General features: G+C 29.9%; 2 protein-coding genes across 2 annotated transcripts; both read left to right on the forward strand.

The window, feature by feature from the left end:
- Positions 1-8,784: 8,784 nt before the first annotated feature.
- OCT59_000713 (uncharacterized protein) lies at positions 8,785-10,162 on the forward strand (the record flags this gene model as incomplete). The annotated part of the gene is made up of 5 exons (XM_066139048.1): positions 8,785-8,862; positions 8,988-9,116; positions 9,174-9,344; positions 9,403-9,774; positions 9,851-10,162. 5 exons carry the CDS (start codon positions 8,785-8,787, stop codon positions 10,160-10,162), a joined length of 1,062 nt encoding a protein of 353 aa, XP_065988486.1.
- A 3,074-nt stretch (positions 10,163-13,236) lies between these two features.
- OCT59_000714 (uncharacterized protein) lies at positions 13,237-14,199 on the forward strand (the record flags this gene model as incomplete). Its single annotated transcript, XM_066139049.1, has 3 exons — positions 13,237-13,497; positions 13,574-13,735; positions 13,918-14,199. 3 exons carry the CDS (start codon positions 13,237-13,239, stop codon positions 14,197-14,199), a joined length of 705 nt encoding a protein of 234 aa, XP_065988487.1.
- Between the last annotated feature and the right edge of the window lie 1,252 nt (positions 14,200-15,451).

Here is a 15,451-nt window from a genome sequence, read left to right on the forward strand (position 1 = left end):
CATTCTTTATGTCAGTATAATTTTCACGTTAAACATATGTGCGTTAATACAATATGTATGATACGGTGTGCAAAATACTGAATATATACCGTATGTGTAATACAATAATAATACATTATTCATACTGTAAAGATACTGATCGCAAAATACGGTTATACCGTATGATAACAGTATATATATTTTTTTATAGGGCGTATATTACTCCGGTGCTGTGGATTGTGCCGTCGAAGGGTTGAAACCAATCCAAATTCAAAATCAATCTGAGGTGCGAATCAGCAACATCAGATCGGAAAAAATTATTTGAACTTTCATCTGTCGTTTCTTTAAAAGTTTTTCAAACTTCACCATCGTATATATCAGTTAGGATATTATTGAAAGTTGGACGATTTATTCAATGCCTTAGAGAATTTTCAAAGTTAGGTTGACGATACATTGCTTCCAATTGCTGCTTAATACTCACAAACGGAAATAATAATTCAGGTTTGATTGAAATTTGATTATTTAACAATGTTGTTTTCTATGCCAAAGGTGTTTGGCACAACCTTAATCTTTGAGTTGTCAAATTAGGAAATTTGACATGGCAACACTTCATGATGGCAGGTTGCTCATTTTGGAGAAAACTTTTTATTTCCTGTTTGTTGTATAATTTGTGGCATTTGGAACACGCCACAAAACTATGAAACCGGTCTTCAAGATTAAGGGCTTTTCTTGCAGATATAAAGTGTCAGGAAATGTGTCAAAATCAGGACTACCGATTTCTGTTAGAACAAGCTTCAAGAATTTTATCAATGATTCTGTAGCTGTTTCTGGTAAGTTAAACCTGGTTCAGAAGCTCATGATCCATAATAATATCCATAAGAACCGATTATTTATTGATTGTTCAGTATCAGAATCTTGAAATGGTTCGAAAGGTGGACATGAATAATCTTCAAAAATTTTGTGGTATTCGTCATCATTAGATGGTTCATTATTGGATAATTCATTTCTATCATCGATATTTGCATCTTCCTCCGTAGTATATTCAGAAGATTCAGAAGATTTATCATCTACTATATCTCCTAATTCAGCAATTATAACCGGTCGAACATATTTTCTTGATCGTTGTCTACTAGGCAATTCAGCTTCTGATTCTCTCATTCGTGGTTCATCTGATATTGAGGCACTTTCGTATGGTTCGTCACTAGGCAATTCAGCTTCCGATTCTCTCATTCGTAGTTCATCTGATATTGAGGCACTTTCGTATGGTTCATCACTAGGCAATTCAGCTTCATCAGTTAGATGTACTTCTGTTCTTTCTGAATCATCATCCTCTGAATCTTGGTTAATTTCATGGATAGTTTTCGTACGAGGATCTACTAATCGTCCATTACATTCAGAACAATTACATGCAACTAACCTTCCAATACGTCATCAGGAAATTTGTTTAGGCGTAATTTAGTGTAATATTTCGAAGGTGGTGTAAAATTTCGAAATATTACACTAAAAACGTAATATTACAAAAGTTTACGCTCTTAAATTTGAATAATTATAGTAATTTAAGAATATCTCGCTATCTACTGATCCAATCAAGACGATCTATAGCTCATTGGAATCAGCTCATCAAGACGAATCGAATGGTAGTAAAATCGTATCTTTACGTTCGATAGATGATTTTCTATTAATTTAAAACTTTACTGCATACTATAGAGCGTTCTATCAACTGTAGAAATGCGATTTTACTACCATTCGATCCGTCTTGATGAGCTGATTCCAATGAGCTATAGATCGTCTTGATTGGATCAGTAGATAGCGAGATATTCTTAAATTACTATAATTATTCAAATTTAAGAGCGTAAACTTTTGTAATATTACGTTTTAGTGTAATATTTCGAAATTTTACACCACCTTCAAAATATTACACTAAATTACGCCTAAACAAATTTCCTGATGGTGATGATGTAGGATAAGATTGATTTGAAGATTCTTCGTCAATTATATTTGACACTGATCTGGTTCTTTGTATACGTGATGAAGGTATGGCATAAGGTTTAGAATCTGATTCTTCATTGAGTATACTTGATAATGATCTTTTTCTCGTCATTTTTGTGAACATTTTTTGAAATAAAGTTAATTGTTAATAATATATCAATAATATCAATATAATTCGTTTAAAATACTTAAATTAGAATAAAATCATCAACTGCGTCGATGTAATACTAAATTTATTAAAATCATCAATCTACACTTAAATTATAAATATAAATTATTTGATTAATAATATTGATAATAAAATAGACATCAGGAAATTTTATAGCGCGAAAAATTGCGTAAGTTTACGATTTTGTAAGTTTATGAAAGTTTATGGCATAATATTTCGAAAAATTTCAAAATATTACGTAAGTTTACAATTTCGTAAGATTTATGTGATATTACGGTTAAAATATTACGTAAGTTTACAATATCGTAAGATTTACGCAATATTACGGTCAAAATATTCTGCAAATTTACGAAACTGTAAACCTGCGTAATATTACGGTTGAAATATTTTGAAAATTTACGAAACTGTAAACCTGCGTAATATTACGGTTGAAATATTTCGAAAATTTACGAAACTGTAAACCTGCGTAATATTACGGTTGAAATATTTCGAAAATTTACGAGATTGTAAATCTGCGTAATATTACGGTTAAAATATTTCGAAAATTTACGAGACTGTAAACCTGCGTAATATTACGGTTGAAATATTTCGAAAATTTACGAGACTGTAAACCTGCGTAATATTACAGTTGAAATATTTCGAAAATTTACGAGACTGTAAACCTGCGTAATATTCCGTTTCGAAAATTTACGAGATTGTAAACTGCGTATGCAGTAGAACGTATACAAGGGGCATGTGATACTATTGAATAATCAAAAATAATATAAACACCTTTTCTTTTATATAAACACCTTTTTTTTTAAGTTTGGGAAAGCAAATTTATTTTTATTTACGAATTTTTTATTATTTACAATTTTTATGTTAAAAATTAAAGTAAATTCTAATTTTTATTATAACTTAATAAAAAAATATACATTTGATACTTGTTCGCTACTATTTTATAAAATAGTACCCAGGCTGTACAGCGTGGACGTCAGTATCAGTCACAGCCCAAAAAAACGTGAGTCTCCAGCCGATATTTGGTACGGACTGGGCCTAGCTACTCACTTAATAAATAAAAAAATAAAAATAATTATCTTCTACGATACGTAGGTAAGTTTCTCCTTCTCCTACGATCATCACGCGTATCTAAAATTGATCAAATTTATCAAATTTAAAATGTGAACGTAAAATAGAATGTAATATTAATTATAAAATTTTATTATAGTATAATTACCCGGCCTCTCCCAAAATCTCGTTCTAAATTCGCGATAATATCTTTGGCCGGTACGCGTCCACAGCCGCCGCCCAGGCCGATCAGGGGTACCATTACGATAAAGGACATAGTTCTAAATATCAAAATCAGTTTGAATATTTGGTAAATACATTTAATTTAAATGAATGTAATTTTATTTATTTACTTACATGGTAATCCCTGACGAGGTTCCTCCACTTTTGGCTGCACTGTTGCCCGGAAACCCTCGTTCGAAATATTCTATTTATTCTGATTCAATTAAATGGATTGGTTAATTTGAATTTAAATTCTTTCTTAAAGAAAATTATAGATATTAGTCATATGAACCTATTGGCAACAGAGTCCCAAAAATCATGGCGGCTTCTACCATTAATATTATGGTAGGCGCGGTTTCTGTCGCGGCGTATGTCGACAAGTTCGTCCATCATAGCCCAGTTCCAATGGACGTTATAGGAACGACGACGTGTTTGGCGAGGCATTATTAGATTTGATTTTATTTTTATAATTTGATTTTGGGATGAGTAAAAATTTGAAAGAAAGTCGTAAAATGTCACTTTAAATAAAATTTGAACAATACCTCTTTGGTTTGATTTTATTTCTCGTTTCAATTAAAATTTAATTTATTAGACTTTTCATCATTAAACATATTAATTAAATCTCATGCGGATATGGATTATCTAAATATAAATATCATGATTCTAAATATAGATATAAATCACTTAATTTATTTTAATTTTTTTTAAAAAAAAATCTTAGTTTGATTTCAATTAAAAATAATTAAAAATCATGTACATGTTTTGGTTATTTAAATATAAATATCAATATATTATATTTAAAAATAAAACAATTTATTATTAGCACATTCTATTGAATTTTTAAAAAAAATCATCAATATATCATATTTAAAAATAAAACAATTATATTCTGATTAAATATTTTGCGTACATTTCTTAAAAAAAATCATAAAAAAAATCTTGTACGTCGTACATGCAATTACTAAATATCATCCCCTTGTGATAAATAAAAAATTACGCAACACAAATTCAACACAAACTCAACACAAATTTAACAAATTTAACGAAATTTGGCCAAAATTAACAAATTTTTTACCAGAATTATCAACACAAATTGAACACAAATTTCAGTCACGATTTATTTATGTCACGCCCGTGTTGTTAATAATTAAATAAATAAATCTGCATTTTATTTATGATATGGAAAACGTGACCATAAATTCTTTTAAGGATATAATTTTATTAAAATAAATCAAAACTCCTATATCAAGTGACTAAAAAATATATTTATTTACGAAATATTCATTTTGTTTATCAAATCGGGGTACTATGTGAACGACACCATGTATAGACTCTATAGCTACAAAGTTATATAATTCTATCAATTTTAAGTGAGGACATCCATATAAATATGGGTTCCTTTTAGATTTAAAATCGTACCATTGAATTAATGCGAGATTTAGCGGTGGGTCTGTTAATACTTCTGCTAACAATAAGGCCTATAAATAATAAATATTTATTAATACTTTTATAATAAATTATTACATAAATTGGAAAAATACCTGTCCATAACAAAGTCCTTTGTCTGATATATAATCATTTGATTCTTCAGAATCCATTGAAATAGCTATGTCGCTAAACCATACTTTATTATGATACCTGTTTGTGGCACGCATTATGGCACCATTTTCCAGTGTTACCGATCCGTATATGTTTATTCGGGTTTCACCAATAATTGTGAACCCATCAAGTAAATCTAGATATGAATCCAGACAACTTATAAATCTAGCAAAACCAGTCTGCATTTTATTGTCTACGGAATCTTTTTTTTCATTAAAAAATGTATTTGCATCTTGTAAAGAGAATTCAAAGAGTCTTGCAGAAAATTTACAAGTGCGAGGTGTTTTTGCCGGATTCACTGAATGTTGAGACATTCTAATAGATATTGCTTGACGTTTTATCTATTAATTTAATTTCCATCTTAAGTTATATAATAAATATATACAATAAATAAAATTTTCAAATACTTACAGTTCGTAAAATCTGAGGTTCGACATCTTTTTTATTGCTAATTCGGTAGGGTATTTTAACGAAATATTTGTGAAGACTTTCGTAAGTTTCTGTAGTATAGCCATTTATTGCGCCATAAGATCGTATTGAGTCAATAATATGATAAACCCATGAATGCAATTTAGGTAACTTCAAATTGGAAGGAGAAACAAATTTAAAAGCCTTGACAAACATCCGGGCCCATCTATGTATTGCATTCTAAAACTTAAATGTTAATTTAATTTATTTAATTTAAATTTTCAATTTTACTAAAATTTTAATACATACATTAAATTTCTCCAAGTCACTTTCACTAAATTCTTCATATCTACTTAAAATATACATTTCATTCCAATATTCGTACAATTTCGTAAGATCATCATTATTTACAAAATTATCTACTTCATTGTTATTTTCATCATATAAATTATCAATAACAAATATCATGACTTTCATCAAACTTCAATATTCATTAGCAGTTAATCTTGCAATTGACTGCAGTCCATTGGAAAAAATTTTAATGGCGGGAAAACGTGGGATTGCTGCTAGACGGCGATCTACTTCTTCAACTAATTTATTACCATTAACATGTTGCAATTTTAAGATATCGCACGTGAAGATAATTTGATAACGAAATAAACCTAAATCTAAATGATGCATTCTGTCAGGGAACAGTAGCCAAGTAGATATTTATATTCCTTGATAATATAAATATTTATAATTAATAGATATATATGTTATTATAATTATTTCTACTTTTGCATACTTACGGTAAATCCCAAAAAAAATTATGTACAGATTCTATGCAAACAGATCTTTGTGTATCATTTTCAAAATGTTTACGCATTTCATCATGAGTTCTTAGTATTACATCGTTAACCGATAAGTCTATATTTGCAAGATTTTCCCTTTTAACTAAACAGGAGTGACATGGAAGGTTTGAATTGGAGGATTTATAAACTAAACAAAAACTTGCGGCCTCCGGCCAATCTGCAATAATAGTTGAAACTCTAGGATAAAACCAGGTATTTTCATTATTTATAAAAAGGTCTATACCATCTTTTAATAAAATAATAGGTTCTAGTAAATGACGTAAAGATTTATGAAAGGTATCACGAACCAGATCTTTATTTGCAGCTTCTAAAATTGGTAAATATCCCAAAAGTTGCTTTGCATCCTGTTTATTACGACGCCATATTGGGATATTACCTAATGTAATATATATTGGATGCAATTGACTTTTTCCTAATGTATCTGTAGTTGTTGCATCTGAATATAAAATAATTGATAATAATTTGGAACCAGTAGGTAAGGATTCTTGCGTAGTTTTCCACCATTTTCCAGTGTTTTGTTCACTGTAAATACTTTCTCTATTATACTATAAAATAATATAAATAAATTAAAATAAATATTATTTAAATTATTGAATTAACTAATATTTACTATTTACCTCATAGTTTTCGTAAGATAGCGCAAAATTTTGTGTTATGTCAGGAACAGTTAAGATATTTTTGATGCACTGTATTAAGTTTTGATAATAAAGAAAATAATCTTTATCTTTATGTTTTGTTATAAGAACTTTACTAAATTCTAAATTAGAAAACTTCATATTATTCATAAATGCTCGTCCTTGTTCGATATTTTTTGGTAATGGTGATTCTGTAAGATTTGAATGTTTATTAAAAAAACGTATTATTTCATTACCACCTTTATTGTTTATTTTATATTTCGTTACTAATAACATTAGATCTTTATAAGCATCATTAGGAAATTCTGTGCAAGTTTTGGTATTGAGATTTTTGGGTTCTTCAAAAATTTCAGGCTCTTCAGATAAATCTAATATATTTTCAAAGTTACTATCTTCAAGGCTCATCTCTGATATTGCACTTCCAATACTGTCAAATGACATATTTTGTACATTATTATCATCATTCACCTAAAATTATAAACCAAAATGAGTTAGTATAATTTGAGCTTTTTCTTTAAAAAGAATAATCTGGAATAACATAATTACCTCAACTTTATCATTTTCATATTCACTACTTAGATTACTTCTTGTATCCATTTCACTGCTATATTTTTCACTATCATTATTATCATCATCATCTTCTACTTCTACTTCTACATTTTTTAAGCATTTTTGGGCGTGTTGAGTATATGCAAAGCGTTGACTGAATATTCGCATACAAAGGGGGCATTTGAAACTCATGTTACTAAATTAACGCGTCAAATTTGATGAAAAGTATCAATTCACTATTTAATTTATATGAGATTATGTGTGCTAATAAAATTATATTGCAAATTCATTGTAAAAATTTAATGAATTAATTGAATGGATTACAATTGATTGAGTTATTTGAATAGACACGACTACGCAAATTTACGCATTAATGAATGGAACTGGCTGTAAGAATCTGGTGGCTAATATCGCGGAATCATTCGCAATTTTACGCATTATAGCAAAATTTAAAATATGCGAAACACTCAGCAATTTTGCTGTCGGGAACTTGCCGAGTTCGTGGGTTGGCAAATCTAAAAATAAATGTAACAAGTCTCATGATGTACCATATAAATATTGTTTATTATTTTATTTACTATTTCAATTTGCCGGCAACCTGCCAAGTGAATCTGACAGCAAAAGTGCTGAGTGTTTCGCATATTTTGAATTTGCTGTAACGGGCTGTAAGAATTCGGATGGCTTATTCAATCGGCTAATCATCTGATAATCAGCCGCAAATTTATTGGCTTAACACGGCAAATCACTTTTACAATAATGGACGGATGATCAGCCACAAATTTATGCGATAATCAGGTTATAAGCGCTCAAGATCACTATCAATCTGATCAGCCAAATGAGTTCACTGGCTGCAACTTTTTTTTTCTATGCATAAAAGCCCCAACATGTGTAACATGTTATTTTTTTATAAATTGGATTTGATTAATATTTCGATTGTACTATGTGCTTTTACGAGAGTTTTTTTTAAAGTTCTCTTATGAAAGTGTTACAATATTTTTTCGTAATATCACGATGCAAAATTTTTGCATTAGTACATTCATTTTTCGTAATATTTCGCATTAGTTCATCCATTTTTCGCAATATTTCGCAAGTTTTTTTTCTTTTTTAGTATAGAATGGCGGAAATTACCTTACGACAGCTTGCCTCCTTTTTCTGAATTTCTGATTCATGTATTTCCCCCTTTTTCCTCATCCTTTTCGAATTTTCTAGTTCACCTTTTTCTCATATATTTCCTCTTTTTTCTCATATATTTCCTCCTTTTTCTCATATTTTCGTTTCAAATTTATTATCATAATGGCTACAAAGCGTGGCGAGAAATGAAGAATTGACGATAATGAAAGATTTTCAAAACGTAGTACTGAGGGTAGCGAAGCTGAGAAGCGAGTGTGAATATCCGATGATAGTGTTGATGGTATATATGACATAATATGTATCATATTCTTTATAAAAGAAATTATATAATATATAGTTAAATTATATTTTATTGTTAAAGTTAATAAAAAAACAATAGAAAAACTATTAAGAACCAATTCGCAGATAATTTCTAAGCTTGAAGTTCTTATCACCGGACAAAAAAATCTCGAAACCCGTCTTCGAAACATAGAAAAAAAGCTCAACGATAATAACAAAAATAATAATAATACAATAGATCCGGAGTATGTAAAGGTAATAAAGATGAATATTATTTAATGTAAACCTGAAATGCTAACCTCGTTTGATTAGAAGCTCGTTAAGAAGGTGTCGAAAATTTTATTTGAAAATTTTGTTTATCCTTCGCAAGACGAGTACAAACTCGCTACCGAAAAATATTTAAAAGACGAAAATCCGGAATTTATGCGCCAGTTCAAAAAAAATCAATGGATTATTTTTTTCGAAAAAAAAATTGCCCCGACTGTAAGTTAAAGCAATTATGAATTTTATTAAATTTCATACTAACATTTTTTTTTAATAGTTAGTACAACAACATAGAAGCATACGAGGGACGTTCACGTCTAGAGTTAAAGACGTTATGTATTCTGTTTTCGAAGCGACTGGGCATAAATTACCGTCTATTAACACTCAGGCTAGTCCGTCAAAGATTCAGGAATGGAAGAGTAAGGCGGAGGTGAAAAGATGTTACAACAACCTATTTAAAAAGGTTAAAGATGGGCAACCTACGACATATATGTCGCTGATAATCGATAAGTTGCGAAAAGAAAATAAAAATCCCTCAAAAACACAAATAGCGTATGCGATTAGCATATGTGAAACGTACTTAAATCCTAATAATCAAAACATTCAAATGAGCGAAAGTATAATGAAGTCGAAGATAATCAACAACTTAGTAAGTTTTTAATTTACAATTTGCAAAATGTGAATTATTTGAATTACAGTTTATTTATTTATTTATTGATTTTTAGCAAAAGTTGGAAAATAGGGATAAATTTACACATTCGGACGATGATTCTCATGATGGTAATGATGTAGACGATGGTGGTGATAGAGCAGCTGATGATAGAGCAGGTGCGGCTGATGATGATGTGACTAACGATGGTAGGCCTAACGATGGTGCGGCTAACGATGATGCGGCCAACGATGGTACGGCCAACGATGGTGCGGCCAATGATGGCATAGCTGACGATGATATACTTTCTATTGACTCTTATAACACGGAGGAGGAAGGTCGGTATGTAAATAGTTTATTAGAGAATTATGGGTTGCATAAAAAATAAATATTATTTTTTATATATATCACACGTAATAGCATTTTTTTTACCATAATTAATATAGTTTTAATAAATAAAATGGTTATTAATTCTTAACAACACGGGTGTGACATAAATAAATCGTGGCTGAAATTTGTGTTCAATTTGTGTTCAATTTGTGTTGATAATTCTGGTAAAAATTTGTTAATTTTGGCCAAATTTCGTTAAATTTGTTAAATTTGTGTTGAGTTTGTGTTGATAATTTTTAATTTATCACGAGGGGATAATATTTAGTAATTGTGCATATACAATTTCTGTGATTTTTTAAAATGCGGATTTCCGTAATTTTACGATATCGTATTTTCTGGCCAATCAAATTAGGCTGATCCTTCGCATGTGATTTAATCATTTAATCATTTAATCATGCACGCGTTTTTGTCTTATTTATTTTTGTTTCTTATTTCTTTATTCTTTTGTTCAATATTTTTAATTTTTTTGTCTCTTCTTTCTATTATTTCTTTAATTATATACAATATATTTACATATATTTCATAATTTATTGCTTTGCAGGTATAGAAATATTTGTTTATTAATACTAATTATTTTCATTTTTTTTTACCTCTTTGTTATTTTGTATCGTAATACTAACAATAATATCCATGTTTCCTTTATTCCTTTTTACTTGTACTTTAATACTAACGATACTAACAATACTAACAACATGTTTATTTTTTCCTTTCTCTTTATTTCTTTATTCTTTTGTTCAATTACTTTGCAGGTATAGAAATATTTATTTATTAATACTAATTATTTTAATATTAACGCATTTTTTTTTTACCTCTTTGTTACTTTATGTCGTAATACTAACAATACTATCTACGTTTCCTTTATTTCTTTTTACTTGTACTTTAATACTAACGATAATATCCATGTTTCTTTTACTCCTTTTACTGTTTCTTTAACTCTTTTTACCTTAATACTAACAATAATAACAATATTTCTTTTATCTTTATATCTAATACTAACGTTACTATAGCTGTTTCTCTTCTTTTTACGTCTAATAATATTGTTACTCTACTCTTTCTCTTTTTTACTTTTATGTATTCTGTATATATTAATAAATACTTGTAATTTTTTATGATTATATCTAATAAAACATACATTATATAAACTTATAGTACAGAAAATGAAGTATTATTTATCGAAATATTTTGAAATATTACGAAATATTAAGTTGTGTAAAATCACAGAATATTACGAATCGTCAAATTATGGAACATTACGCATCATAGAATTTCGAAATATTTTAAAAAGTTGCGAAGTATTACGCAGTAAAATTACAGAATATTACGAATCGTAAAATTACGAAGCCTTGCATACAGTAATATTTCGAAATATTTTAAAAAGTTACAAAATATTACGCTTACGCAAACTTGCGGCGGGTCTGAAAACTTACGAAATATTATGTAAAATTACAAAATATTGCGAACCGCAAAATTACGGAATATTACAAATCGTAAAATTACGAAGCTTTGCATATCGTAATATTTCGAAATATTTTAAAAAGTTACGAAATATTACGCTTACGCAAACTTGCGGCGGGTCTGGAAGCTTACGAAATATTATGATGTGTAAACTTGCGCAACTTTTCGCACTATATAATTTCCTGATGGACTATTCGATCGATCAGTATGATGGCGAAAGTTTCTTAAAGTTTAATTTTTTAAACAACTTCATTTTTTCTCACCAACCTTTTTCTTTTTAGAGTTTAATCTTTTTAGAGTTTAATTGTTGATATAATACTTAAATTATATTAAATTTATTAAAATCATCAACTATCACTTAAATTATAAATATTACATGATGTCGATTTGCGTTCAAATCGTTCGATTAATAATATTAATAATAAAATAGACTATTTGATCAGTATGATGGCGAAAGTTTCTTAAAGTTTAATTTTTTAAATAAAACTTCATTTTTTCTCACCAACCTTTTCTTTTTAGAGTTTTAACGTCTAATACTCTTCGCAACCAAAAAAAAAATAAAAAAATAATGAGCCAAAATTCACAACCAAATAAAATAATGATCTAAAATAGAAAAAATAAAAATACTGAAAAAGATTTGGCTAGTGATAATCGAAATAAAACGATTACTAACATCAATAAAAGTTCGTCCAATATCCAACAAGCTGTTGAAGGGACTGCCACGCCAATTCATGAGCGAGCTCAAACTACTAACATCAATAAAAGTTCATCCAATATCCAACAAGCTGTTGAAGGGACTGCCACCCCAATTCATGAGTGAGCTCAAACTACTAACATCAATAAAAATTCGTCCAATACTCAACAACCATCTGCTGCGCCAAGTCATGAACGAGCTCAAAGTGTAAAAGAGAGATATAAAAATCTTCGGCTTCCGGATTCGTCCAATACTCAACCACCATCTGCGCCAAGTCATGAACGAGTCCAAAGTGTAAAAGAGAGATATAAAAATCTTTGGCTTCCGGTCAGATATCAAACTAATGAACCTACCCGCGATAATGATGATGCATCAACAGGTCTGTATCGTGTATATATCGTCAGTTAGATTTAGTATTTTTTTTTTTGTTGATTTTACATTTTTATACAAAGAATCGGAGGTTATCTCAAGAAGTATCCGATTTGCGTGCGAAGTGTTTACAGTTAGAACGACGAAATAATGAATTAACCAAACATACAGCTGTCGTTGCCACTTAAATAGCTCGCTTACGAGAAGATAACGAATTTCTTGCTGGTGTTAACGCAGAATTCGGTTCTGAAAATGACGACTTAAAAGAAGAGGTTAACGAATTAAAAACGAAACTCGAACAATACCAGATACGATCATCATCTGAAAGCCTTGATGTTATTGATGTTCCAAAAGAACGGTTAGCAAAACGGTTCAAATCAGATAGGTCAAAAAAAGTAAAGAAGACGGTATACTACGCCGAAAATTAACCAAAAGAAGAACAAGAAGAACAACATGAAAAGGAGGCGAGAGTTTGTAATTTTGTAATTTTAGGCAGAATTGTATAGTCTTTATACTTTTATACTAATTGTTCCGATTTAAAAATTGAAATGAAAATGATCCTCAAAACTATTAAACCTAATGACAATTTGGATGATAACAAAACGTTTAATAGTCCAAAAAATGTTGAAATTCGCAGTAGATTAATTCCCGAACTTCGAAGGGTGATGTTTCCGAATTATAAACCTTCAGTAGCACAATTGACGAACTGGTTGAGTGCCCTCCATAAGTCGCGAAGATCACAAACACAACTGAAAAAAAGTGGAAAAAGCGACGAGAACAGTCGCAGAGTTTACAACAACAGTCACATACAAAATGTAAAATTGTCGAATTTTTTCCTTTATTATCATGTTAATGATTTATGCTAATTTTCTTATATATTTATCATTTAAGAAAAAATTGCGTCAAATTAAGGCTGCAAAGGATCTTTATAGGAAAAGTGACGAAAGAATAATTGGTTATGAAAAACGCCAATTATTAAAAATGTTGGCAAATCGATCTTACCACTCGCCGGAAATCAGTGAGTCAGATGAAGAGAATCCAGATAAGACGATCGTATGCGTCTATGCTTATTCTTGGTGATCACAAGAGGTTTATACTTTGATATTTATTATACTTCGATATTTATACTTTGATATTTATACTTTGATATTTATACTTCGATATTTATACTTCGATATATCACTCGTGTCCCTTTCTTTATTTTGTATTTATTTTATTTATATTGTCTTTTTTAGCTAAAAAATTTACTTCGAAACGTCATCGACTCACATTCGGCAGATATTCAAACGGCAAAATTACAACGACCTCGCCAGTATGATGATGAAGTTCAACACTTCAACCGAATGCACCCTGAAGATGCTCCACAATGGTCATATGTCGAGCAAGAGGATTTTATATATGATACGGAAATCGATAGTAGAAGTAGTTTCGACGAAGATGAAGACTATGGTGAAGAAACGGAAGAGGTGTTAATCGATAGTCAAAAAAGTGCAGCCGGTGATGATTTAGCTGAATGAAGCGGGACTATCGATTACATTTATTTTAAATTTTTTTTTTCATGTATTATCGTAAATATTTCTGATAATTAATATATAACGATAATAAATTTAAATCGAATTTTCTATATATAATAATTTTCTGAATTTACTATGATTTAGTTCTGATTTATGTCTGATTTAAGTTTCGAAGTACATCTGATTGACTGTCCGAATTTAGTATAATTTAGTTCTGATTTATGTCCGATTTAAGTTCCGAAGTACATCTGATTGGCAGTCAATCGGATAACAATCGGAATATATTTTTTTTGTAAAAATCGGACATATTTCAGCCGTAATTTGACCTAAAATCGGATATCCGATTTTTAGCCGATTTGCCTTATTTCGACTAGTGGCAAGCTCAGGCTTCAATCTTTGACGATCATGCCAATTTCTTAAGCAATCCCTCACTTTGAGGATAGCGATGAGCTATTAGCAATAAATGAAATTAAAGACTACTGAACTGAGAAACTGCCTAAAAAACATATTCATGTCTTAGTCTCTTTGCCAGATAGAGTCTACCGCCACTTCAAGCCGTGAGCAGGAACTGCTTGAGGAGATCGCCTCATTGAAGGAGAAACTTAGCAAGTCTGAATATGGTACATATTTTTTCCTTACCTGAGGTTGCTAAAATCTTCAGGTCATGAGGCTGTTTGAACTTTATTAACTCGTCTGATACATTACAGAGTTCGACATTATTGTCAGCAAACTAAAACAGAAGGCAAATAAGTGGACTGTAAATATTGAGCAAGGAACTCTCAGTGATTTCAAAGATTATATACGTGAATTGTATAAACTACCAGTATTTGAAAATGATGGGGCAGTGCTCAACTTCATGAATAATGAGAGGAAATATTACCCTAGGAATGATGTCACATTCCAGAAAATGTTGCAGTTGCTAGTATCAAAGAATAATCTCAAGTTTACTGTATTCATTGAGACTCCCTTGAAACCATTCAACAAGTGGACCTTCCCAAAAGTGTGTCAACTCTATGGGCTTAGTGATAATCCAAATCCTAGTATTGATGTTTATCCCGTTTTTAAATTTAGTTGTGTGGACACAAAGAATGAAAAGTATGGAGAGGTATTACAAAAGCTTTTTGATAAATTGGAGACTCATGTCACAATAACATTTATTGACGTATCTTACAAGGTCACAAAAAGTATCTATTCATATTCCTTTCTCACTTCAGCAACTTTTCCATTTAAAAGCCAAATAAAAATAGTACCCAAA

Source organism: Rhizophagus irregularis, chromosome 1 (assembly GCF_026210795.1).
Source record: "Rhizophagus irregularis chromosome 1, complete sequence".
NCBI classification, from domain to species: domain Eukaryota; kingdom Fungi; phylum Glomeromycota; class Glomeromycetes; order Glomerales; family Glomeraceae; genus Rhizophagus; species Rhizophagus irregularis.